The following is a 26,975-nucleotide window of genomic DNA, read 5'->3' as shown; positions in this document are numbered from 1 at the left end:
TAATTCCGTTAATGTTGCCAGAGAGCGCAGTTGTTCCATTACCGTCGTCTAAGTTTTCAAGAAATACAAGCCGAAGCGGTAGTTTTAAATTTTAAATAATTTTTTTCTCATGTTTCAATTTTAGTCGCCAGTTTTTCAGTCTTTTAAGAGTACAAAGCTAAATATTTCTGTAGTTTTTACAAGTAATTAGAAAATTGTTAATAACATTTTTAGCCTTCTTTTTAATATCCGAATTCTAGATTATAATAGCATGTTATTGTACGAGTTTTATAAGACATTTTGGAGCACGACGATGGAGTGCTTTAAAAGAATAAGTGCCACAATTAAGTCTTATTTTTATACCTTCTCGTCTGTTTAGGTGTGCAACTCGCATACGCTCGTTGCATAACGACAGCCCTTGAACTTTAAGCTTGTGTTTTCGCACTTGTATTATTAATAACTATAAACCAATTTGGCTCCAAGACGGTATAACGCTCGAAGCGGTCTCATTTCTACTCTACCGTACTATTTTTTTGAGTTTAGAAAATCCAGCGATTTTCTAAGTTGTAGTCCTCCGTGCTGATAACAATAATTATTTTATTGGGACAAATGTTCGAGTTGTCTGTTGGTTTGCACAGCCATAAAACACTTTGATTACAATTTAATGACTTTTTAACACGCTCATTACCCACACATTTGGTGTCGTGTATCAAACAATTTCTTCCTAAAAATAAGAATCTCGAAGAAAAATCTATTATTTTAATGCAACAATAGCATCAACAATTTAATTAAGTGATTAGACACATCCTTTGTGATCGCAATTCCGAAGTATAATTAAATTATATCCATTGTTCGACAACAATTGATTCTTCCAATAAAAAGCCACATTGTAAACAGTTTCTTTGGCGGATCAAATCCCGATTTAACTACGATCTAATCGCCACTAATGGATGTTTAATTCAATCGCATTTAGACAAAATTGTAAATACAGTGGACGGAGAAATGTAATTACTTACATGCTTACCTTTACCATAAATTCCTCCGAAAGCATTCTAAAAATGTTGTTTATATTTCCGAATAATGTGTGTGTAGTAAATATCAAGCGTTTATAATATTTGTGGTAAAGCCGTGTAAAGTTCCACCTGATTGGTAATTCCCCTTTTAGTATCTCCAGCGTTTACAATCGCATTGGCAGATAAATTTTGGTATTAAGAGTTGAATGGAATCGGAGTTGCAACGCTTCAGGGCCTCGATGCTTTACTCTACTAAATAAATAAGGCGGTTGCGTATTTCAAAAACATCTTTCGGCAGGATTAACCAGAAATCAATAGGTCAAGCGTCTTTTTTGTTTAATATTATGGTAAATTTTAAAGGGATTTTGGCAAAAGCGGATTTCACAAAGAAGCTCTAAACATCATTGTGGTTTTTAGATATTTTATTGATTCCGTAGTGGCGGCAAGCCGAACTCCCTGGACAATAAAACGGAAGTGTGACTAATGACCCAAGAAAGTGAAGGAGGTGAAAAATTTTTCGACTTTTACAGCTCCCATTTCCTGCGTCCTAATATTTGCCAAATTCCCGTAGGTGACTATTTGCGAATAGGAACGTATGTCAACGGATCAATTTTAAAGGAATGTATTCAGTATTGTATCGGCATTAAGTGATTTCGGTTAACAATTTAGCACATTCCCTCTTCATTGTAATGTGAACGGTTTCGATTATTTGAACGTTAACAAAGGATAAATTATTGAAGTTATATCCAGCGCAGATGTGCAGTTTCAAACACTCGAGGATGTTATTATATCCAGATAGAGCAGAAACCGGAAGTATTAAGACGATTTTCTTTATCATTAGACAACCTCACCAACTCCCCACAAAATCTTGCACAACTGAGTTATAGGTTTAAACTGTTTAGCCCTTCGATTATCCCTTCCTGATTTAATTTAGAGAACTTCACAAAAACTTGACCCATGCTCTCACATCAAAGTTCGAAAGTAAGTCTTTAGAAATCGCTTTAGATCTTGAATTCAAATGACAATTGTTCAATTAATTAACTCCGTCCCTGGAAATCAAAACCAACATTTTTCATGCCATGACAGCTCCAATTGTTGGTTTAATTTATGAAGTGTCAAATTTGCTAAAAACGCCAACAACACGGAAAACAAAGCGAAGCAAAGATAGGGAAGAATTCAATCATCTTATTATTTTTAATTAGGCGCTTCCACCTTTCGCTTTATTCGCAATAGAACGAACTGGAGTGGACCCAACTACGGATATCTAAAGGTTAGGATGTGAAACGACGCACAAATAAAACGTTCCTGTTCTCAATAGTTCTGTTAATACCGCTAGCGAGAGCAGTTGTTCCATCAGCGTCTAAGTTTTCAGAGCAATAAATTTTAAAAAATGGCTGTATTTGTATAACGGTTAACAAATAGCAAACAAAAAATTAAGGTAGATAGAGCATTAAATTCTCAATAGCAAAAGGTAAACATAATAAACATTTTTATCGTAAACTATATTTAAAAAAAAAACTTTTACCAATTTACACTCTGCCCCATATTTTTCAAAACGTTGCGAATACGGTTACAGATGCAAGAAAAATGTTGAGGAAAAAGTTTTAGAAAATTAAATTTTCTACAAAAAAGTTTGCGAGACCATATCCCTATCTTCAACCATTTAGTCTTTAAAGACGCTCAAGCGACGAATTTGTTTAATTTTGCCGGTGATCAAGTATTGAAAAATTAATTTATACTTTAACCGTTGAAGATAAACATATGGTGTCGCTGACTTTTTTGTAGAAAATTTAATTTTCTACAACTTTGTTTCTTACACTTTTTTTGTATCTTATACAGTATTCGCAGCGTATTGAAAAATACTGGACGAAGTGCAAATTTTAAATTTTAAATAATTTTTTTCATATTTCCTATAAAAATTTTAGCCGACAGTTTTTCTCAGTTTATTAGCAATGCAAAGCTCAACATTTCGGCCTTTTTTCAGAAACAATTAGTGCATTGGTTGGATTTAAATTAATTAATTATATCGTACGCTCGAAGCGCCCTCATTATTACTCTGTCGTACTATTTATTTGTGCTGATATCTCTTTCCGCCTCCTAAGTTATAGTCCTCCGTAGTCCCAGCTTTACAAATGTTCGACTTCTATCTAATTTCAAATGCAGACCAAAAAATATGATGAAAGTTTTGCTGATCAAGCGTTTCAGCTCCAACTCGGCGTGATTGTGCTTCACAAGGGCAAATTAAACTTCCATTCCTTTTCTAATAAACTTTTTACAGTTGGTATTAATTGTGGGAAGGTTTTTGTTGTGTGTAAACAGCTAAACCTTTGCCGTTCCAGGAATAGACACAAAGCTTAAGCGAAATGCAAAGGAGTACAGGACATAGAATAATCCTCTTGAAATTCGTTTCTTAGAAAAGCAGAGAGCGGTCAGCTGAAATCTGTCTGACCCAATGCACTCAAATAAGAGCATTTCAGGCAAAATGGGGAAGGTTCCAATAAATCGATGAAATATAAAATATTTAAATCTCCACGAAATTTTAATGAAACTTTTTTGTTTGTTTCACTGTGTGCAAGGCCCTTCCAATTAGGAGCAACAAATGAGCAAAAGAAAATTCGTTGCTGTGTCACAATTTAGGGAGAGAAACACTAATGGTTACACGAAATTGTTCCCCGCGGATTTGCGTTTAGACAGCTTTCTGTTTACTCTGTCTCTTTTAGATCAATCTCCTCACCAAGAAAAATCGCTTGCAGTTTATTCAAGTCCAGCATTCAAATCAATCTAATTGATTGAAGCCAGTTTCTTACAGAACGATCAATTCGGATCAATTGTGAGAGGGAAAGGGATTAAAAATACTCCGCTTTTATTGCCACTGATAAAAAATTAATATTAATAAACAAATAGAAAGATAAGTGGTCACGTCATTTTGGCCATGCTTAATCCATTATTAATGTCGGATAAATGGAACACGAAAACCGGTCGGAAACGTAAAAACGCCTCAAATTGCCCCCGAAGTCGAACGAATTTTATAAAAGAAACAAAGTGTTTTTGTAACAAGAGTTAATTAAGCTTTCATCTGCTAGCAACATCAAAGTCTGCAATGTAATTTTGCCCCACATTTTTTAAAAATTTATAACGCAATTTTAAAAAACGAATCAATAGCTCTTCAAACACGCTTAAAAAATTAAAGATGTTGTCAGGTGTTTATTCTGTTGTCCCTAATTTTTCTTTGTGCTGTTTTCACAACAGAAGGAATTATTAATGAACCTGGACTGGCCTGTTATTAAATAAGATGAAATGTAAAATAATATATGCTTTCAATACAACATAATTTTTTATTTTAATTTAATCCCTTTTACGAGCGATCCTTATAATTACAGGTACGTATCTATTACATTTATTAATAGCATAGTTTAAATTGATTTTTCAAAAAGTGTTCTTTATCGGGAAGAAACCTCTTCTACGGCTTAAAGGACGCTTTTATGTAAACACTGTGGAAGTGAAATTCAACTTCTAGTTGGTAGAGGTCTCTCGCACAATAATTTCAACACAACTTTCCTTTTTCGGAATATAGTCGGTCGGTAAAACAATCTATGTTTGCCCAGATAATGGACGTACATAGTTATTTATAAATATTTTAGTTCAGTGTTAGAAATAATTAAATAAAAAGCATTGTATAAAAATAACTTTTTCCTGAAACCTCTCGTCTATATCTTCAAATCGATCATTATAAATTAAATTCTTCTTTCAAACCGCATCAATCTAAATATTGACGCTTTAAATGGAATGGAGTTTCGATGGCTGTACCAAAATATTCGTCTCAAATTTTTATTTAACTCGCTGTTTGGCTTAACGGTGCATTAGGTGATTGCAGAAAAATTGCATACACAGTTTAAGTGAGTGTTTGACGTTCTATTCTTGGCGAAAACAATGCAAGCAGTGAGAAACAATAAACTGGAAGAACTGCACATGAATATTCGAACCGTCTGTTTTATATTCCTAGGTCACAAAGCCTGAGAAATAAACGATTTTTACTAATACATTGCAAAATTCAAGTACGTTTAAATGTGTCTATGGCAATGTTATGTAGTTTAAAAACGTTCAACTGAAATAAATTATCGCAGAAATTCCATACAAAGTAATACAACAATTGTTAAATTTTGGTGGATGCGCCGGGATAGAAATTTTAAAGTTGCGCTAACTAACACGACAATTTTTTTTTAATATTAGTTGCTTTTACCACACTTTAATTTTGTAATTTTTTACTGCTTAAGTAAAGTTATTTTATTAGAAAGCACCCTGGTGATGTAAAGACGGATAAGCTGGTTTAATTACGTTGGATACGTAAGACACTAACTTAAAATTAATTACGTAGATTATATGATACGTGTAGTTATTGACTAAAAATTTTTTTTTATTTTGTTCCTTATTATTTTTTATCCAACTGTACTGTCAGCACCTATCTAGCAAAGTTGGGCAATAATGTAATTCCAGATTAATCTAATTTAATTACTTTGTATTAATTACATTGTAATTAAAATTATTGTTTTATTTGGTGTAATAAGTTATCAATTAAATTAAAAAGTAGTCGATTACTTTATAACTAATTACCTTATGAACTTATAACTGATCATTTTGGAAAATTATTTCCTAAAAAGGTTATATGGCGGATTAAATCGGATTAAAATTGGTGATTTTTAAAGTTATATTTCTGTTTATGCTTTTTAAATTTTTCACTTCTAAGAGCATTAAACAGGGGATAAAATTTGTACAAAAATTTGTAATTTTTAGTTATATCCAAAAAAATTTGGAAATTTTAAAATCTTCTATTGAAATGTCGGATTTTTATACTTAACCCTCTTGAGAGTGAAATTTTTAAAAAATATAAAACGTGTACGTGTTCCCTCACTTTTTACCAAAAGCCCAAGTACCAATTTTCAATTTTCAAAAATGACAAATGTTGATATTTAACAAAAAGGTAATTAAATTACAGTGTAATCGTAAACGTAAGTAATCAGATTTTATTAATGTAATTGCATTAGTCTGTAATTAGTGATAAGTGAAATTTCATAAAAGTAATACGACACTTAATAATGAGCCAAATTTTGGTGGATGCGCCGGGATAAAAATATTTAAAATTGTGCTAATACAATAAAATTATGTTATGAAAACAGATAATTTGGTAAAGTACTAACTTAGAGTTAATTTCATTTATAATTATTATTTATTTGCTGTAATAAGTTACCTACTAATAAAATAATAAAATAACTAATAAAATTGTAAAATTATTGATTACTTAATAATTAACTACATTGTAACAAAGCATTTAAAAAAATCATCCTCTGAAAAAGCTAAATGGATTATTCAGTGTTCGATTAAAGTTATATTCATGAAAATTGTTATTTGAGCTTTTGGTAAAAAATTATAAAACACATGTTTTATGCTTTTTAAATATTCCACCTCCATTTGTTTTATAGGAATTTTCCTATTATATTGATAGATTTTTTAACTTAACTCTCTTCAAGGTGGAATTTTTAAAAAGCATGAAATACGTACATCGTGTTTCTTCACTTTTTACCGAAAAACCAAATATTATTTTTTATTATATAACTTTAAAAATTGAGGATATTGATATTTAACAAAAAGGTACAATTACAATGTAACTAAGTACAAAGTAATCACATTACATTGTTGTTAAAATAATCTGTAATTAGTTGCATATTAAATGATTATGCTTTGAATAAAATTATTATTTATTAGTAATCTGTTACAAAGTATTGATAATTTCAATAATTCAATTTGTAATCAAATTAACATGGTTAATTGTAATTACTGATTATTATTAAGATTACGTTTTTCTAGCAAATACAATACAAGAAATTAGGAACAATAAACTGGAAGAACTGAATATGAATATTTAAATCGTCTGTTTTATATATTCTTGGGTTACATCTACGAAATAATCGATTCTTACAAACACATATTGCAAAACTTTGGTACGTTTGAAAGTATCAACGGTAATGTAATATGGTTCAAAAACGTCCAACTAGAATAAATTATCGCAGAAATCCCATACAAAGTAATACAACACTTTATAATTAGCTTAACTTTGGTGGATGCGCCGGGATAGAAATTTTAAAGTTGTGCTAACTAACACGACAAAATATTTTTAATATAAGTTACTCTTACGGCAAAAATACGTTTAACCTTACTACCCTTAAACCTCGTAATTTTTCACAATGTAAACAAGTTATTTTATTAGAAAGCGTCCTGGTGTTATAAAGATGGATAAGCTAGTTTAATTACGTAGGACACGTAAGATACTAACTTAAGATTAATTACAAAAATTATATGATAAGTGTAATTATTGTTAAAAAAATTATCATTCTGTTCGTTATTATTTTTCCTCAGCTACAATCAAGCGGAGTTGGACAATACTGTAATTTCAATTAATCAAGCTGTTGTATATAATAATTAATTGTACATAATAATTTGTATTTAATTACAATTAGATTACATTTTGCTTAAGACTGTTATCTAGTATCGGGACTAAGAATACATCGTTCAATACTTACGCAATAATAGGCGTTACAAGTGAGTCGCGTATTACATAATATTTTTCAAGTGACAAATATCGAATATGTACTCCTACAACTGAATAAAAAAATTAAATTTGTCACTCCGTTGAGACAAACACAGAAAGGTAAACGCACTTAGAGTATTCTCAACGCAATTATCTGATTATATTTTACACACCTGAATTCTCTGACATGGCCATTTACGCGTCAAATGTTCTTTCTATTTAGAAGTTATGAAAGCTTTTATTTAAACAAATATGTGTGGTGAAAAGATGTAAAGGTAATGCTAATTTATGGAGCAATAATGTCATGATGGCGGAATAAAAACTGTAGGTAGAAATTAAAACAAAGGTTTATTCAGCAAGATTATCTTGGGAAAAATTTAATAATGTCAGAACGGTTACGGAAAGTTATGACAGGATTAGGTAAGAACTGACGAAGAATTGTGTTGCCTCTACACATCACCGATCACTTTTCTCCAAATTGAATAAATTAAACTCTACAAACATAAAGCGAAACCAGTCGGCCAGAAAATTTTAATTTAAAAATGTGTGCTACTTCACATTGTTCTATTTTAGTCAGGTTTTTGTGTCATAGTGTTTAAAAAGCTCTCACCGGAAATGCCCACGAACTCTCGTGTGTTAACACCTTTTTAATTTAGTGGAACAGAAAAATGTGTCATCGAATTTACGATTATTCCCATCATGTTGCCGGCAAATAAAGACAAATGAGATTAAACCGAATAGTTGATTTATACGTTTCAGTGACAAAACTGCATTTTACATTTATCCATGCCAATAGCTGGAGGATAGCAAGCTACGTCAGTTGGTGTGAATTATGGAAACGAGAGAGATGTGTGACAAGACTCGACAAAATCGCCCCGAAACTTCCAAGGGAAAAATCATTTTGAATAGATCGTTGAGCTTTGGGTAATATACGAATTCGCTATTTGATCTACATATTTTTTCGTGTTGGTGCACCCACAGATGCGGATTTATTGCGATGTATGTACATACATTAAGATGTTAATGGACTTTGAAATTTGCAAACGGGAAATTAAATTCCAATTCCATTTCTCGTGTTTTTTTATCAAAAAAAAACACACATATTTTTGTGCTGACTTTAGTTGACTTAAATTTATTTAATTGTCTAAGGACATTGTAACAAATTTATGGCTTCTAGTACCAAAGCTAACAAGTGTTAAGGTATAGCTAATTAAAGCGAAATGCTGCACGTTTGCCTTACTGCTTTAATGACTGCTGAATATTATTCATCGTAGGACGAGCTAAGGAGGACTAAATTCTAATGCAAATTTATTTCTCCTATTAGTTTTGCCCGATTTTCAGACGCACAATTTTTAATAAATAATTTTGATTAAATGCGGATTATTTGGGTGCGGCCCGGTGTTAGATTTTAATTATTTCTAAAACCTTGTTTAAAAACGTCCACATATTAATCCGGTTTTTAATTTAGACAGTTATAGAACGAAATCGAAGTCATTGAATAGAACCCTCCCTTTACCGAAATAAATCATGAATAAAGAACGCTTTGGCGTAAATAGCTTTTGTTGTGAAATTTTTTACCGAATCCGCGTCCAGTATCACTTTGAGACCGACACTAGGTTGATTCTTATTATTACAAAAAAATGTTCGGCTCAAATGACCAAAAAAATGCTTTCAACTTTTTCATTACGTCGCTTAATTCGAGTAAATAATAAATTCTGTTTAAAACCATCTCACAGGTGGATCCCCTGAAAGTCATAAGTCGTTGTTGGCCACTAAGAGATATACGGATGCTTTCAATAGAATTACTTAAACCAAAAAGATGAGAAATGTGGACGTAAATCTTTGTTGTATTGACATTTCGACGTGTTTCTTGATAAATTCTTCATACACTGCTGGGATTTGACTAAGAAGGGCAGAAAAAATACGATTATGAGCACCTGTTGCGAGCGGAGTTAAAAATGTATGTGCTGTTTCTATTTTTATGCCACTACTGGAGGTATCAATAACCTCAGCTGCTACTTTTACTTTACTAAACAGTATTTGAATTTTTGTTGCAAAAAATGCGAATTAATCTACTGGAGTAATGTACGCAAAATAGAATTCCCTTCTGACAACAAATATGTTTCAATTTCGGTCAGATTTTCAACTTTGTCTTTATCAAAGGTGGTATCACTAAACAAATCTGCATTTTTATCAATTATGAAAACAGGCATTTTTCATGAAAAAACTGCAAAACTTCAGGCAATATTCTACTGAAATGTACCGACTGAGTTTGTTAAAGTCGTTTTGTTTAACTTAAAACCTTTGTAACTTATTGTATTATCTTTAGTAAGTGCTTTGTCGAAAAATTGGTTTTAGCGGAGACTGTGAGCTTTTTCAATTGCTCTGAAAGTATATGGCAATAAATACGTTCTCTAGGTTATTTTGAGATGTGTACTTGATACACACTTTTCTCTATACATGTAAATTTTTTGAAACTTTTTCTACTCTTCTTTATACTTATATTTAAATTAAAATTATGAAAATATTAATTAAAATTTTATAATTTTCAATGTTATTCTAAAACAACGATGTTTAAATAATATTTTGAGCAAAAAATTACGTTTATTTGAACTTTTAATTTTTACTTAATTAACTAGTATTTGGAGCTAGCTATTTTTTTACGGATTTGTTTTTACAAAAAAACATTTAGGTATTGCTTGTACCAAATAACACAAAATAAAACGAGTTAACATTTATTAATTAATTTTAATTAGAAGCAATAATTGTAAAAAAATCTGAAAAAATTCTGTCCGATATGTAGTTTTTAAGATATTGTAAAAAGATACTTTTAGTATGTAACCGATGTATATTTTTGCCATAATAATTCTTCAGTTTTTTTTTAAATTCGGTCGAACGAGTTATAAAAAAGTAAGTCTACCGCGAAATACGTAGTGAATTTGATAGTTGCAGTGATCATAGAACTCAAAAAAAGTCAAGTAACTCAGCTGGCCTTATCCCAATATTTATAAATTTACAGTGAAACCTTTTTTAATAGACATCTCTGAATAACGGACACCTCTTCACAACGGACATTTTTGTAGGAACGTAGCACAACCTATATTAATATTTTACGAACACCTGTCGACAACGGGCAATTAAAGATTCCCAATCGGTGTCCGTTGTTGAGAGGTTTTACTGTAGAAATTTAGTCCACGAATAAATTTAAATTTATTTTAAAAATCATTAGTAAAAATTGTGAACAAATATAATCTCTGCGGTTACTTCTTTAAAATTTAGTACATTGTCTTAAAAAATGAGTTCAAATTTGGAAAAATAAGTACTGAAAAACGGGTTGTCACTGAAAAAAAAATTATAAAAAAGTAGAAATTTTGACGATATTACCAAATTTCATTAGCCCAAATATCACCGAATATTAGCTTTAAAAAAAAATTACCTCAAAAAATGCTAACTCGTTTTTAGATTGCATGTTTAACTACATTTTTAGACGCTAACATAGAAGAATAAAACAAGTTGGGTTACTTTGAGTTCTTTTGATCTCTTCTTCGTAAATTTTGCTGTCCCGTCCGCTATTGTACGCATATAAATGTTGCTCTTATTTCTTCCCTCGAACCAATAATTTATTTGTTTTGTCTAATTTTGATAGTGTTAAAGTTTTTATTAATTAAAACTTGTCTGTATAATATATCGACTTATTTTCATAAACAAAATTTTTTTGTCCCGTCCGTCATGTGTGAACAAAAAGTAAATTATTTCTGATTAATTTAAGTTAATTCTGATTAATTTACTTTTACTTTATTTATTTAATTGTTTAATTTAATTTATTTAATTTTATTTAATGATTTCTGAATCATTACACAGTGCCTTGTTCTCCGGTCTCGTGGTTTCAAAAGTTTCGCAAGTTTCACTTTTTACTATAGAAATGATTGCTGGAATTAGTACGTTTTAAATTAACAGACTTTATAACGATTGTTACCCCTTTATTTTATTTCATGAAAACTATTGAACGTTTTTTAACATTCTGTGCATAAGTTAGCTTCAAAGTTTCACATGTGACATAAAATGCGAATCAGGTGCAATATTTCTGAAGAAGCCTATTTTTAGTAGCAATTGTTCCTTTATCGATTTTCGGGATTAAAAGAAATGTATTCAATTGAGTTTAAATTGAACAGCAAATATAAAAGTTTCATAGTTCTTGCACTGTGTTAAACCGAATTATCCATTTAACCATTTATTATTACCTAATGCGGGCGTATTTGAATTTCCTTTGCAATTTACAAGAGCACCTGCAATATTCTCCTGTGTTCACAACTTATAATTCTTATGCAAAACCTAATTATTGTATCATATTCCCCAAAAGTGGTGTAACTCACAATTTTGGCTAGTACACTAATACCCTGTCTGTGTAAAGTATTTTTTTTAATTACTTGAATGTTCAATTTGTTGTTTTTCCTCAAGGTTGGGGAGAAGATGTCCATTGTGAAAGCATAAACAAATAGAGCCCAACTGATTAAGCTAGAAAAATACCATTTACGCCAAACAAACAGTCATAGAACCTGATTAAAATGTGCTCAGAGAATCACGTCGTGGCAAAAATCAAAAGTACCCATCATAGGGTGGAGGCTGTATAATCGTTGGCGGGAGGCGGATCAAATCTCCTGTATAAAAGCGATGGTGTCATGAAAAGCAAGCAGAGTTTACGAGCCAGTCCTCTTGCGCTAACAGACACACCACCAAGCGCAACAAGTTGATAGTTTTGTTTCGTTCGAGATTCATTTTTGTGAACTATGTGCCACAAGCAAATGACGATGTCTCCCTTACCCATCAAACTCGCCAAAATCACCGTCATTGTGATTTTTTTCTGTTTTGCTGAATGCGCGGCTGGTGAGTTCAACGCTTCGCCCGAAACTTTGTTACACATTTTTTCTAATTTTCACACAAAAAAAGCAATATTTACAATTGGTTTTTCGTCAAAATTAATTTCGAGGTAAATCAAGTATTATGTTTCAAATCAATGCAGCTTTATTTATAATATAGTTTTGATTAATGTTTTTAAGTGATTATATGTGTGGTCGGTTGATATTTTATATAATACGTCTCTGAAATTAATTTCCATACATAATGTCTAAATTCAATAAATCAGCTTTGCAATATTATAAGCCAGATTATTTAGTTAATTAGACCAACATAATTATATGTACTGAAAACTAAGAATATTTAAAATTGTTCTCGGCATTTAGCAAATTATTTTTTATAAATGTGGGAAAGTAAAAATAACTAAAACACGACTAAAAACACAAAACAATACATTTTTAAATTATGAAGTTTGGAGTGAATATAATAAAACATTTTATTGACAACTCTTTGTGGCTTTTTACGATAGCATTTAAACATTTTTCAATAACAATTTAATTAATAAAATATACCGATTTTTCTACAGGATGGTAGAGAGGATGGCAATTTAGAGAAATAATTTTTATTATACAGAGAGTCGCAAGAAAGTATAATTTAATGGCATGCTCATTAGGATAGCGTTTTAGCTTGATAAATGTCCCTAAAGTTTTTTTAAATTGATTCAGGGATTACTAAAAAAATTGTTTAAACCTTTAGTTTTAAAAATTAATAAAAAATATAAACAGAGCTTCCTTGATAACATTATTGCAAGATACGTATCGAACATGGCCTAACAGACTTATTAATTAAGTTTGATTGATCTGAATTACTACAGGCTGTTCACAATTAGCTTACAAACTTTTTAAGTTTTGGAGCTTTTTATTTTGCTTATTATAAATAGAAACCCCAGTTATTTTTACATCATTCGATGCGGAATTAGAAAACAAACATTTTTTTATTAGAACCATAACGTAAATTTTGACGGACAACTATAACTTAGGAGATGAAACGAGATACACAATTGCAGGATGTTCTGAACCTAAAAAATAGTACGGTAGATTTTTGGCGCCAAATAATTTTATATTTATTTAAAACCAACCAATTTACTAATTACTTGAAAAAAATGCAGTAATGTTAAGCTTTGCATTCTTAGCAGACTGAGAAAACTGACAAATAAAATTTTCATAAAAAAACATGACACAAAATTTATTTAAAATTAAAAATTTGTGCTTCGCAAAGTATTTTTGAAGATGCTGCGAATACGGTTGAACATACAAGAAAAATGTTCAAAAGAATGTTGTAGACAATTACATTTTCTTTAGAAAAATCCACAAGACCATTTCTCTATCGTCAACGGTTTATGTCCCAAAAGATATTCAGAAACGCTGAAGCGACGAATTAACGATAATTTATACCTAAACTGTAGATGATAGAAATATGGTCTCGCAGACTTTTTTGTAGGGATTTTAATTCTCTACAACTTTTTTCTCGCATCTGTAACTGTATTCGCAGCGTTTTAAAAAATATAGAGCAGAGGCAAATTGGTAAAACTTTGAAATTTTTTTAGTATAGTTTACGATAAAAATTTTGCATTATATTTATGTCTTACTATTGAGAATTTAATGCTATTTCCGCCTGTATATTTTTGTTTGCTACGTGTTAACTGTTAAAAAATAAAACGATTGTTTTATTTATTACTTTGAAAATTTAAACAGTAATGAAAGAACTGCGCTCTCTGGCGACATTAACAGAACTATCGAGGACGGGAACGTTTTATTTGTACGTTGTTTCATATCCTAACCTTTTGATATCCGTAATCCTAACACATTCGGAGTTATTTGCCAAAAACGTTAACCATGTTTGACTTAATTATTAGTAATTTATTGTTGACAGAACTTGCTTTTAGCAAATAACTCCAAATGTGTTAGGATTTGCACTAAAGTTGTTCTAACAAAAGATTTTGTTTTTTATTTCCGCATCAGTTGGCAAAAAATGAGACCAATTTCGATTTCTATTAATTAAATTTGTCTGTAAAATAGTTGACAAAACAAATCTTCGAATGTATTAGGATTTACATAAGTCTAATTTTAAATAAGCAAAAAAAAAATTCAAAAATTTAAAAAGTTTTGAAATAATTTGTGAACAGCCTGTAGTAATTCAGATCAATTTAATTTAATTAATAAGTATGTTAAATCACATAACTTAGTCATAATATTATTAAAAGAGCACTGTTTGAATTTTTTATTATTTTTCTGTTTATTATTAAAACTAAAGGTGTAAAACCGATTTTTTTGTTCTTTATTTTTTCCAGTAATCCCTGAACCAATTTAAAAAAAATTTTAGGGACATGTAAGTAACTAAAAGAGCATCCTAATGTGCACAAAAAAATAATAGCAAGCCATTAAAAAATATTTTTGGTTCTGTTTGTATAATTATAAATATTTTCCTAAAATGTGTTCTAGAGTATTTATAGCATCTACTAATAATAACAGAGCTACAGAAGACGGGAGCTGGCCTGGACCATCCTGTACAGTTAAATCCACCAAACTCTACCTAAGTAATATTTTAATCTCTGTGGAATGTTTCAGTTTATGGCTCTCAGGTCCTTATGTTTGAAAGATTACAAGTTCAGTTTGATTTGTGTAAAACGTAATTGCCAATTATTTGTTCCTTATCATTGTTTGTCAATTCTTCGGACCGTAACTATTAGATAAAACTAGAAATTCTAATTTTATTTCGCTAGAGAAGCAACTTTGATCATTAAATTATTCCGCTCACTGTTAAAACAGAAAAGTTAGAGCTAAATACTCTCCTAAGAGCCGGTCATAGAAAGCAAATAAAATTCAAGAAATAACTTTTAATCCCAAGTTGACGTATCAATATTTCACCATTTTATGAACTATATAATGAAAATAAACGCCCATTGTTTTATATTCATTGAAATCCATTCTATAATGCTTACATCCAACTAACAATACCGAGAAAATAGAGCTTTTAAAGTTTTAATTATAGCTTTGTTTGAAAATTTGATAAACAAAAACTAAAAGCTTCAAATGTGCAAGTGTATTATTCCGGACTGTTTAACAAGATAATTTGGTAGTTACATTTAGTGCGATTAGACAAGTGCGGCTTAAATAATTGATACTAAGCACACAGGTACCTAACCCTGTGTTTATCTTGGACTAGTGTGTAATATTAACCGTGAGATACGTCCATATTCGGTTGAGGGACCGCAAAAAACCTGGTCTGGCCTGAATTTTTGATCAGTTAATTTACTTGTTTGTCCAAGAATTCGTTTTTCAATTAACCGAAAAATTCGCTCATTATTATTGAGCTCTCATCGTTCGTAATGGATTAGAAGAATTATATCCAATTTGTTGACATTGCATCGCCCAGTGTACAAAAGGTGGGAAATGAGGAAATTGATAAGCGCATTCCGGGAAGTAATCCTCTCCCACACTTTTTGAAAATTTGTTGTGCAATTACGCCCATAGTTTAATTTTGCACTGACTTTGACTACAAGCACAACCAAAATTCTTTGATACACCTGAAACAATACTAAATGAAATTCACACGCTGTGCGCCAAAGCTCGATTCCAAATTAATTGATTCGAGTCGAGCTTTAGGTGTCACTGTCGCTTTGTTCCACCTGAAAAATTAATTTACAGGCAACAGCTGCGAGCATTTTTTAATTAGCAATTTTCAACAGGTTCTTGTCTCAGTTACGGGCACGCATGTTGGGGCGGTAAGTTAATCAAGTTGTTTGCAGCTCTGCTGAAAATCGTTTGCAGCACATGGTAAAAGGAACGGCCACGTCCCGGTGAGGGAGCCTTCCAGGGACTCTGGCTGGTTCCTCTCCAGACTGGTCCAAAGTCCTCTGTATGCGAACGAGGAGGCACCAAGTCAACAACTTTTCTCCGACGCTCAAATGGAAGCGGATCCTTTGAAAGGGTTAGTAATCCAATTAGAGTAGACTAAAATTTCTAAGCTAATTCGTTGCAATGTAAAGTTAACGCGAGGGAAATTGCTCTGTTATTATGCTGGTCATTTTTCATGTTAATCGATACGCTCGCAGGTAATTCCAGCCATTTGAGGTGTACAGTGTCAAAGAAACCCACCTTAAGTTTAAAGTGGCGCTTTGCGCTAAAACTATCCGATTTTCAGCGGGGAATTTTAATTGCAAATGAATTTGAAAATTTGATGAGGGGCGAAGCCGGAACAGCTAATCTGGGCACAAACCCTTCAATTAATTTTTTCCAGGCAAGACGACTTCAGGAGTATGGTTGATGTGTACCCCAACGAAGAAAACAATTTCTTTGACGAGACTTTCCCAAACCAACGGCCCCGTTCCCACAAAAACAGGGTTTCGAAATTATTGGTAAGTAACTAAAGACTGATTTCTTGTGCTAGGTTTGTGTTTTAAGGAGAAGCGATCGGCAAGGATGATTTGAAGAGGACTTAACGTTTTTACTTGTCAACTGTAACTTTTTCTTGACTTATTTATTAGTGATTTGTAAATAAAGCGGCCCCAGGTCTTGTCAGTAAGGGCTGGAATGACAGAATCTGGGGCTTGGAAAAAACATGTTTATGTGATGTAGCTCTGAGCCCTCTATGTTAATGTAAAGACTGTGGATTATTTACTACTCAATTATAAACGCAATGCTTGTTAATAAATTATTTATGTAAATCAGAAGAGCCTATCATAGATTCTCTCCCAAACACAATAATTAGGTACGTCTTAAGTTTATGTTTAGATCACTACAAATGTACACGATTTAAGTACGCAAAGCTTCAAATAAAAGCAAGATAGATGGGATAAATAAACTATGGTTTTATTCACGCCAGTAAAGCAGATTTATGCGGGGAATCTCGCCCCCGTCACAGTCGACAAACTCATTTCTGGAATACAACAATTAAAAATTGTGCAAACAATACAGACTGTTCCGTCTAAACCCCACATTAGAAGTAATGAAAGTTTATCTGAAAATTGGTGCACAGCCATAGACCCTGTTCAATGATAATATTTTCAAAATGTCGGCACATATTCTTATTTCAAATATCTTATTTTCTTATTCTAATTTTTCTTATTTTAAATAAATAAAATAAAGTTTTTCATAAACTTTCCCTACATTTACGTTTAGCCCTTTTTGAAATATACGTATTTAAGGTATTTCGAAAATTTTTGAATTTGCACTTTTCACTTCAAAAATAGGTAACTTTGCCGAGATCGTATTTGGACAATAAAAAAAGCCTTTTCATTTAGTGTGTTCAAAATTGGAAAAGACTCCAAGATCTTAAAGTTAAGTTTGGACAGTTTATATCGCCTATAAGTCAACGAAATGCCCCAACTGTAATTTCACTAGACGGAAGACAATTTAATTTTGAAAAAATCTTTATTAGCATTCCATTTAGTTATTTGTGATAATGTTTTAGTTATGTTGGTTTTCTTTGACAATGACAAAAATTTCTTAATAAGCAAATCTATTTGTGCAAAGATTGACAAAGAAACGTTTCTCATTAAAATTTTTGATATTCTTTCTGTTAAAACAAAATAAATTATTTAAATTTAGGTATAAAAAACTGTGATTTCTTAATTTCTTAAGGTTCCTCAAGGGTCCATTCTTGGTCCTCTTTTTTTTTATTTATATACAACCAATTTGTTAAAAACAATGACAAGCTTAAGAACGCATGCTTATTTGTGCTGAAGACTTTTTAACCTTTATTTACACTTTTCTCAACACCAACTTCATCAGTAATGTTTAGAAGTCAATGCCGACTTGAAACTAATTTCGAAATTGTCTAAACTCCATCCAAATAAACTTACAACTTAATTATGATAATTAATTATTGTTATTAATAATAGAAAATTCCTGGATCCAATTCTATTCAAATATGGCCCCAAAAACTTATTCTCTTAGATTATTATACACGAATTATTTATTTAAATCCAAATTTTAAATTACGTAAAAATTTGTCAGAAAGCTGAATGAAATTTATGAAATATTGTCAACAGCAAAATAGCTTTCCTAATCCTTACTGTCACTACAGTTCTATTGCTGTGAAAATTTTTTGGCTGTTAAAAAGACATAAAAGCCAATAGCTGCGTTTTCAGTTGCAGCTTTTTAGCTAAATTTTGGAAGTAGTAAACAAAATGGCTGTTTATATAACTTGATTTCTGCTGAAAACTCTGTTAACCAAAATATTGCTTAGAATATTATTACAATCATATTGTCTCCATCCTACCCCAGAAAAAAAATAGATCAAAAAATTTAAAAAAATAGATTAATGCTAACATTGGTCATGAATTCTTGATATTCATTTTTCTATGCCTTAGTTTAGTTTTAATACATCTATCTTTCAACGCTCGTTAATTTATCATGTTTAAATTTTTCATTGTATGGTATTTTTTCAGTTGAATGTTTCGGTAAGGAAATTTCGCACACTCTACAAAAAATACAAAGATTTCTAGTACCTACTTACATCGTTCCCTAACGCTTAATTATGATTCCCATCATTACATGCTACTTTTCTATTTTAATATTTACATCTTCCTTAGTCGAAAGTTTTCTTTTTGTTATATAAAGTTTTTTTTTCCTTTTTTTGTACAGTGCACTGCAACTATTTGTTTTCTCCGATGTCTAATTTTTTTGTTACTATTATTATAGTTATCATTATTATTAGGTATTGTTATTATTACAGCTTTGACTAATGTTGCCAACACAAAGTTCATAAACTTGAAATCTTTTAAACATAAACATATAGATCAATGCAGAATTAACCATTTAGTGAAATAAATATTGCTTTGAAAACTGTTTTGTACATCTAAAAACTAAAGAAAAAATCTAAAAGTTCTCGTTCAAATAAAGCAAAAACGATTTCAAAATTTTTTAAAACAGCAGAATTATAGATTTTTGAATTAAAAGATGCAAAATCGAAATAATCTTTTTTTAAATTCTAAAAACTAAAATTTTTATTTCAAAAACTTCGAAATTTAGATATAGGAAAAACTGGTAAATAGTCTCTTAAAAGAACTGCATTAAAGCAAAAATGCAGTAAAATAAAATAAAAAAATATCTTCATTGGACAGGACCTAACGGATTATGGTTGTATGCAAATTTTCAGCTGACTTAATACTTCTAATATGGGCTTTAGACGGCGCCTGTAGATTGACCTACCCCTTAACTCCTGGTTTTTTGAAAGCGTTGGGCGCCTGACGCGACAGAAGCGTCCCATCGCTGTTGTCGCAGATTAATCGGGACATGGACGCTTTCCGCACTTCAAATAGTTGCTCTGTAAAAAATATTCATCCATAATGATCCCCGTTTGAAGCAAAATGCAATTTGTTTATGTTAATGGCAAATCATCGACCATAAAATTACGAATAATTAGCATCACCTGGTTGGAAAAAGCCGGGATTAACGCTCGGATCGTTCTCGAAAAAGTATTTGTCGCCTTTCTTAAGCCTGTAAAACTGGTCGGCGATTATATCCCTGAAAGTGTACCCAACGATGCTCCCCGGAGCTTTCTCCTCCAACAATCCTCCAACCCACAAATCAATATCATTAACGGAAGCATAAACACTTTTCAATTTTTCGCCCAACTACAAGCTCAGAACAATTAAACGCGTTCTAAATTCGGAACACCTACCTCGAACGAAAGTTCCTCAAAGTGGCTCAGGCGGGGTAAGCCGACTAATTCCCGGTAATCATTGTAAGGCCTCAGTCCATGATCGCGGCCTCTTTGGATATTCAATGACGCTAAATCGATACCGAACGCATTTCCAGCTCGGAACATATAACGCGTTAACTGAAAGTTATTTAATAAACTAACACCAATTCGCCTCTTGTTCAATACTAACAGCTTCCACCAAGTTATTATCAACCTGTTGGAGAGGCTCGGTTGTTAGCGTGCTCAAGAGTTCATCCATGAAGAACAGCTTTCTCATACGACTGGGTTGGAACATTGTCTCGGGAATTGAAATCATTTCGTCCATCCTGTCCTTGCCATAAATCCTAAAAATTTCTTATACACTTTTGTGCAATTGTTGCGAACTGAAAATACTTCAACAACCCATCGACCACCGAATGCCCAAACCTGAAAGCCGCCGAGGCAAATTCGTTGGTCACCGATGGTTCAACAGACCCATCGTAGTCCTGGGCATAATCCAAACCCTGGGCTAGCGCCAAATGAAACTCCTCAACAGCCGCTGGTCCGATAACAATCGGAAGAAACTCTTTATACGTAATAACTTGCACCTCAGCTATCACAATCCGACGCGCTTCTAGAAATATCCTTTCGTCATCCCAATGAGGATTTAACTTTGATAATTCATCGGCTAATCTGTTGTGTTCGCGTAAAAATACCGTATGTAAGGCGACCAACGAAATCATTTGGTTTGTCCTACTGTCGCCTGAAACCCAGTCTGGTTTTTGTTTTTTTCAAAAAAATTTAAATAGCTACCAGACATGTAGCAAGCCGCGTTTCGTCCTTTACTCAAACATTCGTCAGGATCGTGTGATAAAGGTAACATTTGGCGGCCAAAATCGTTGAAAATTTTCAACATGCCGCGGTGGAAACTTCGTAAATGGCCTGTTTGTTCGGGTGATGAGCCGTAAATGTTGGAACCGTCGAGGAAATGCGTGATTTTGTTCATCTTTAACCAAAAATGGGTTTAAACTTAAGGGATTAGAAGAATGTTAAATGATCTGTTAAAACTCAACTTCAACTACTTCAAGTAATCAACAAAAAAATTGTGTTTTATAATTAGACTAAGAAAATATAATTAACCGCGAGAAATAAACCGCCAAGGTAATCGGTGTACAAACTGAAAGAAATCACGAAAATTTCTTTTAAAAACTAGTGAAAATCAGAGGTATTCTAAGGAAATCAAAAGAAATTAAATAAAATCAGGTGTACAAAATTTAGGGTGCGTATTATTCCCTGGTTAATCTCACATAGCCGTATTCTACGTTATTATCATACTTTACAAAAAAGTCCTTGTTAGATTTAAAATTTGTAGATTAATGAAAATTAGTGATTCAAAAGCCTGATTTTAACATTTTTTCCAATTGTAGTACAGAAAGTATTTGGAATAGAAATTGTAATTCAGAAAGAATCATTTGTAAATACTTACAATCCATCTTTTGATAAATTTTGATATTAATCTGATATATTCTGAACTACTATTAGAAAAGATGTAGAAGACATTTAGTACTAGTTTTATCCCTTTTTTATACATTTTTAGTTTAGATGTGAGCATAAAAAAGCTCCTTTTTTTGTCTCTTCAGATTTTATACAAAATTTTCAAAATTAATTATGGTACAAAGTGAGTCTGCTCACTTAAGTATTTTTGGTGCATCTTAAGAACTAATAATCACGCGAAAATCTGAGTTTGCCAAAATGCTTTTTATTCATTTAGAAAAAAATAAACGCTTGGTTATTTAAAAAAATATCAAAGTAAATTTATTCTACTGTTCTCGAAATTAAAAATAGTAAATTATTATACAAGTAAAGAAAAGTTGTTCATTATCTGTGAGTGACTGAGAGACCAAATCATATCTTAGTTCTATTAAAGACAAGCAAGTTTGAAATATCTTTCTTTGCTCATTAAAATAAATTAAAATAAAAAATATTTCTAATATCAAAAGTTAGTCATACTTGTTGGGCGTATCCTAACGTGCAGTCCTGTCTTGGAGCCAGGACCGACCTCACAAAATTCATACAACCTTGGCCAAATCTACTGAAAAAAGGATCATCGTGAGGAATATCAATAGCCATACAGGCATAGTGTCGTTCTTCCAGACCTCGTTTTCTTCCACCGTCAAAAGAACAACAAGAAATGGCACTACCGTTTGCTAAAAATAATAATAATAAGCAAAAAGTACGAAAAAATCATTAATACCATAAGAGTTTTCAATAGATTGGGTCATATCATGCGACAAGAACTGCCCAAACTGCATAACCATTAAAGTATGATCGTAATTAAAAGAATCCGAGTCTGAAATAATTGTCGTGCTTATTAGTCGCGGACTTGCGAGAGGTTGACCCGTTTCGGAAAGTCTGGGGATCCAAATGCCTACAATTTTTTTTTAAATTTGTTCTAATAAATTTGGTCGTTACCATCTTCATAACTCGGAGGTAAAAGGCGGGCATAGGGTGTCATCCCTGTGCCCCATGATGGGTGCAGAAGGTTATTACAAGCTCCATCAATTCGTCGAAATTTTACAGGAATTGGAGGACAGATCGGTTCGATATTACAAGCTAAACCAAGAGGTGTTGTCCTCAAGTCTTGCTCAAGGAGTCCTAACTCGATCTGCTGATTCGTCAAGCCTTGACTAAAATATTAATACGTTAGGGCAATAGTTTGTTACTAATAAACTATTATGCAAGCAAAGAGAATAAATGAGAATTGTTTAAATAGTGATAATTATACAGAAATATATCTCATTCTCAAGAAATTAGTAAGATTCCCTTTTTCACTAAACTATTTACAAGTTAACAACGAGGTTAAAATGCAATTTACTTTTGAGCAAGTAATAAAAAATAAAAAAAAAAATAATTTATTTGTATTTACAATAAAACAAAGATGGTCATAATGAAGGTCGATTTTCATGTATTGGTTAAAAAAATAACTATCAAATCAGGATGGTCAAGTCAGGTCAGGTCAGATCAGTTAAGAAAAATAACTAGCAAGTCAGGATGGTCAAATATAGTTATTTCCTTCCTTAAGTTTGTGAAGCTCGAGCACACATGTGTTAAAGAACTATTTAGCACACATTCGAGTGAACTAGTTTTTTTTTCTACAAAATATTTAATTCTTGAAAACATTTTAACTGACCTTTTATATTTTGGTTACTGTATGAAATATTTTGCAGTGTGTGATATTTATTTATTTTTTGTTGCTGAAAAACACAATTCTATTACTTTTTTTTATAAATTGTTTTGATTTTTGATGACAAAACTGCGGAAAATTTAAATTGGTAATGAAATAATACTTTTGGTAAATATATTTTGGTATAAATAAAGTTTCTTTAAGACAATCACTTAAATTTTCAAACAGAAGCTTACAACAGTTCAATTCGGTGGAATCGGTGGTTACAACATTTGGAAGGTTCGTTTCACATTTTCAAAATTGGATAAAATTTAAAAACTTTGTACTTATTACACTTAATAAATTTAAAGAGAGATCTGTACACTTTAACTTATGACGAAATAAAGGAAAGTTTTACAAATTACTTCAATTCAAAACCATTAGAAATAGTAGAAATTTTTTTGTTTTCACCAGAGGAAATAATATGAAAGAGAGTTTGTACAAGATATTATTATCAACAGATTTGATGATAGTTACAGATAATGCCTTAAACTTTTTATCTTTTAAATTCAGATATTTGACAACGACTTCATAGAGTGTTGCAGTGATTTGAAAAAGTCCATTACTGTTTGAAAACTGATCTCTCTTTTTACAAAAGCTGTAGATAAAATTTTTATCAACTTTATTTAAATAAATAATTTGGTAAAATTTTGCTTCTAATTACATTGTAAAATAGTTATTAATGATTGAAACTATAAATTACATTAGCAGTAATTTTTTTAAAGTGCATGAATAATTTTTTTATGTCAGCTAATTTTGCGACGTTGGCGTTCTTATAGTTTTAAAGCAGCTAATATGTTATAATAAACGTTTTAGGCAATTGAGAAGACAAAATATAATACATATTTTGTAAAATTGTGAAGTCAGTTAGAACCTTCAAATAAGTGAGTATTGTTTACACAGTGACAAAAAATACATAAATAAATCATTCTCAAGGAGTTCCCCTTCTAAAAACACAATACATTACCGATGCTTGAAGTCTTTCGTAGCCAAAGCAATCTCCATAGCTCTCGACGCCAGATCCAAAACTTGGAACAAATCGTTCCGTGAAAGTAGCTTAAAATTCTTGAAATGGTCATAGCTTGGTGATCCAGGCACCACCAGATACCCATCAGACAAGAGCAAAGCTTCCTTAGCCTGGATTTCTCTAATTTGTTCATGGCTTCGTCTAGCGATTAAATTTATTGTTTGGAGGTTCATTCGCAATGAGTGATGCCGGCCATGAACTTCCAACTCTTCGGGTGCTACCAATTTTGTTAAAAAATTACAGAACTAAGTAACAAACCTGTGAGATTTTGTCCAGTTTTGCAACAAACTCCTTCACGTCCTGTTACAGTCTGGCAGGATTTTTTTATTTCATTACGGACATGTGCCGGGCATTGGACGAAAGGAACACACAGTGAATTGTCACTACACAAGATTTTTCGAGGAGAAGAATCGGAAAATTCAGTGTTTCTGAGAGTCACATTTTTGTATAGATTTTGAATGCTTCCGACTGAACAAATTAGCAACAAAATAATTTCGACCAACATTGTTACAATTCACTTGGTGACAATTGATTGAAAAAAAATATATCAATTAAAGTTCGTTACTATTCATCAGCACTTTTTCCCCTGACTAGGTACAATTAATAAGTGTTGTACAGGGTGTTTAGAAATAAATACAAATATTGTTTTACCACAATTTATTGAAAAATTGATCAGACAAGCTTTTTATACAAAAAATTAAATCGTATTCCTTCTTAAACACAAATCTTAAAAGCAAGAACCACAAAAATATGTTATTAAAGCAGGAAAAATGTGAGAATTTACGACCAGCTGGATAGCGACGCATTTTCTTGAGGTCAATGTATTACAAGACCAAACTCAGCAAATATTTAACTACAATTCAAGAGAATAGAATTTATTATTCAGATTACTGCAAACAGTTTCACTTAATTCCTAAATTTAGTTAGAGATGGCATTGTTAACTAGCTCGTGTGGCCTACGAGTGGTCACTGAAAGCTCCAAAATAAGAGATAACACCTTCTTTAGGGAGCGGTTGGCTATTTAAAAACATTTCGGGTGGAATTTTCTTTTTGTCCAAATTTTTTTCTTTCTCATCATCGGTAACTGTATCCAGCCACGACATATTCTGATCGCAAGTTATTAAAACATCATCGATGACTTTCTGGGGCTAGAATCCAAGTACCAGTGACTGATTACTTTGATAAAACCCTTACTAGAACTTTGCGAAGAGGCAAAACTTTCCTCGGTGGTAAATCTTTAAAATATTCTTCAATTTTGTTGTTTTGTAACATGAGAAGAATAAACCAAATGTATTCGTTTCTAATCGCCAGTTCTTGCTCACTTGAGTCGAGATCTGCAAGGACATCGAACCATATTCTTATGTGTTGCCGATCTAAAAGTACGGTTATTCAGAAATGGAATTTCACTATAGGATTAGGTACCAGTTGCTGGCATTAGTTGCACTAATGCCTTGGCTAACATTAAATTGTAATAAAACTGCTCGTTTGCTTCTGTCGTCATTCTTACTGGGAATTTGGACAAGATTAACGAAAAATGACTGTCAAAAATGTCAAATATAGTTTCCTGGTAAAAATAGAAAATTAAAATTCTACGCTTTATTAAACATCACTAAGATACTGGATGTTGTCATAGACGTTTATAATAGTTCCGGAGTTCCGGATTAGTTCCGGAATTTTAGGGTTCCGGAGTTATTGTCCGATAAATGCCAAAAATATGTCGAAATATTCATACATCTCCCTATTAAAATGTCGATTGCGGCAAAACTATTCGAAAAAAGGAACTATATTTATGCAAAACAATGTAAAATGATCTAAGAAATCGATTGGAGTTGGAAAAATTGACAAATTTTCAGTCGATTATGGCAAAACTATTTGAAAAAATAGAACTATTTTAATGCAGATCTATGTAAAATAATCTATAAAATCGATTAGCGTCGAGAATAATGTCAAATTCTCAGTAGTTCTTAAGTTATGAATTTTTTGTCAGCTTTTACATTTGTTTGAAATTTTCTTGAAATATATTAACCGGAAAACAGCGATTTTTTTTGAAAAAATTAGACTACAAAAAGCTTTCCACCAATAAAAAACTTAATACAATTCGTCTGTTAGTTCCGGAATTACTGTTTGATCAAACGTTGATTACGGTAAAACTATTTGAAAAAATAGAAAAATTTTGATGCAAGCCTATGTAAAATAATCTGGGGAAACGACTGACGTAAAGAAAATCGCCAAATTTTTAATGGTTTTTAAGTTATTAATTTTTTTCAATTTCTGCATTAGCTTACAAGATTTTTTGAAAACAATAGTCTATTTATGAAAAAAAATATTAAAGAGCTTTCCAACTATAGTACACATAATGGAGTTAGGTCTATAACAGCATCCTAACTAATGAATTTAAACTGTTATTCGGAAGCAAGACTTTTTAAACAAAAACAATTTGGTGGATTTCTGGGACAAAGGCTACGAATCCTAGATCTTATCAAGGATTTAGACTCTTCTTTACGTTCTTAAACTGAACTTTGACTTCCGACTGTTATCACCCCGACTTATTGTTTTACACATGCAATTTTATCTCGGTAAAATTGAAAACAATCATCGGAGGCCTAAACT

At 31.6% G+C, this 26,975-nt stretch overlaps 2 protein-coding genes and 1 non-coding gene across 5 annotated transcripts; 1 reads left to right on the top strand and 2 right to left on the bottom strand.

Moving 5' to 3' along the window:
- The first annotated feature begins 12,257 nt into the window (after positions 1 to 12,257).
- Positions 12,258 to 17,161, top strand: CCHa1 (CCHamide-1). 2 transcript variants are annotated; one of them, XM_008203119.3, is made up of 5 exons: positions 12,258 to 12,459; positions 16,178 to 16,213; positions 16,260 to 16,419; positions 16,729 to 16,846; positions 16,893 to 17,161. In XM_008203119.3, exons 1-5 carry the CDS (start codon positions 12,363 to 12,365, stop codon positions 16,917 to 16,919), a joined length of 438 nt encoding a protein of 145 aa, XP_008201341.1. In that variant the 5' UTR covers positions 12,258 to 12,362; the 3' UTR covers positions 16,920 to 17,161. The 2 variants fall into 2 exon arrangements, with proteins under 2 accessions (XP_008201341.1, NP_001280542.1); NM_001293613.1 differs by having other exon boundaries at positions 12,363 to 12,459; positions 16,896 to 16,919.
- A 118-nt stretch (positions 17,162 to 17,279) lies between these two features.
- On the bottom strand, positions 17,280 to 24,890 carry Pxt (Peroxinectin-like). Its single transcript, XM_008203118.3, has 12 exons — positions 24,624 to 24,890; positions 24,306 to 24,582; positions 22,588 to 22,802; positions 22,370 to 22,543; positions 22,126 to 22,322; positions 20,929 to 21,121; positions 20,530 to 20,878; positions 20,327 to 20,480; positions 20,116 to 20,274; positions 19,864 to 20,068; positions 19,644 to 19,758; positions 17,280 to 17,367 (listed from the first exon to the last, which is right to left on the bottom strand). The coding sequence occupies exons 1-12, from the start codon at positions 24,868 to 24,870 to the stop codon at positions 17,301 to 17,303; spliced, it is 2,352 nt and encodes a 783-aa protein (XP_008201340.2). The 5' UTR covers positions 24,871 to 24,890; the 3' UTR covers positions 17,280 to 17,300.
- Positions 24,891 to 25,007: 117 nt separating this feature from the next.
- On the bottom strand, positions 25,008 to 25,947 carry LOC103315161 (uncharacterized). Of its 2 annotated transcripts, XR_001575917.2 has the most exons (4): positions 25,788 to 25,947; positions 25,560 to 25,738; positions 25,272 to 25,513; positions 25,008 to 25,218 (listed from the first exon to the last, which is right to left on the bottom strand). It is a non-coding gene; the product is annotated as an uncharacterized LOC103315161 (transcript). The 2 variants fall into 2 exon arrangements; XR_010333695.1 differs by lacking the exon at positions 25,008 to 25,218 and having other exon boundaries at positions 25,225 to 25,513.
- Between the last annotated feature and the right edge of the window lie 1,028 nt (positions 25,948 to 26,975).

The sequence above is a fragment of the Tribolium castaneum genome, chromosome 4, assembly GCF_031307605.1.
Source record: "Tribolium castaneum strain GA2 chromosome 4, icTriCast1.1, whole genome shotgun sequence".
NCBI classification, from domain to species: domain Eukaryota; kingdom Metazoa; phylum Arthropoda; class Insecta; order Coleoptera; family Tenebrionidae; genus Tribolium; species Tribolium castaneum.
Note: the sequence above shows the minus strand (reverse complement) of the source record. Positions and strands in the feature narration are given on the sequence as shown.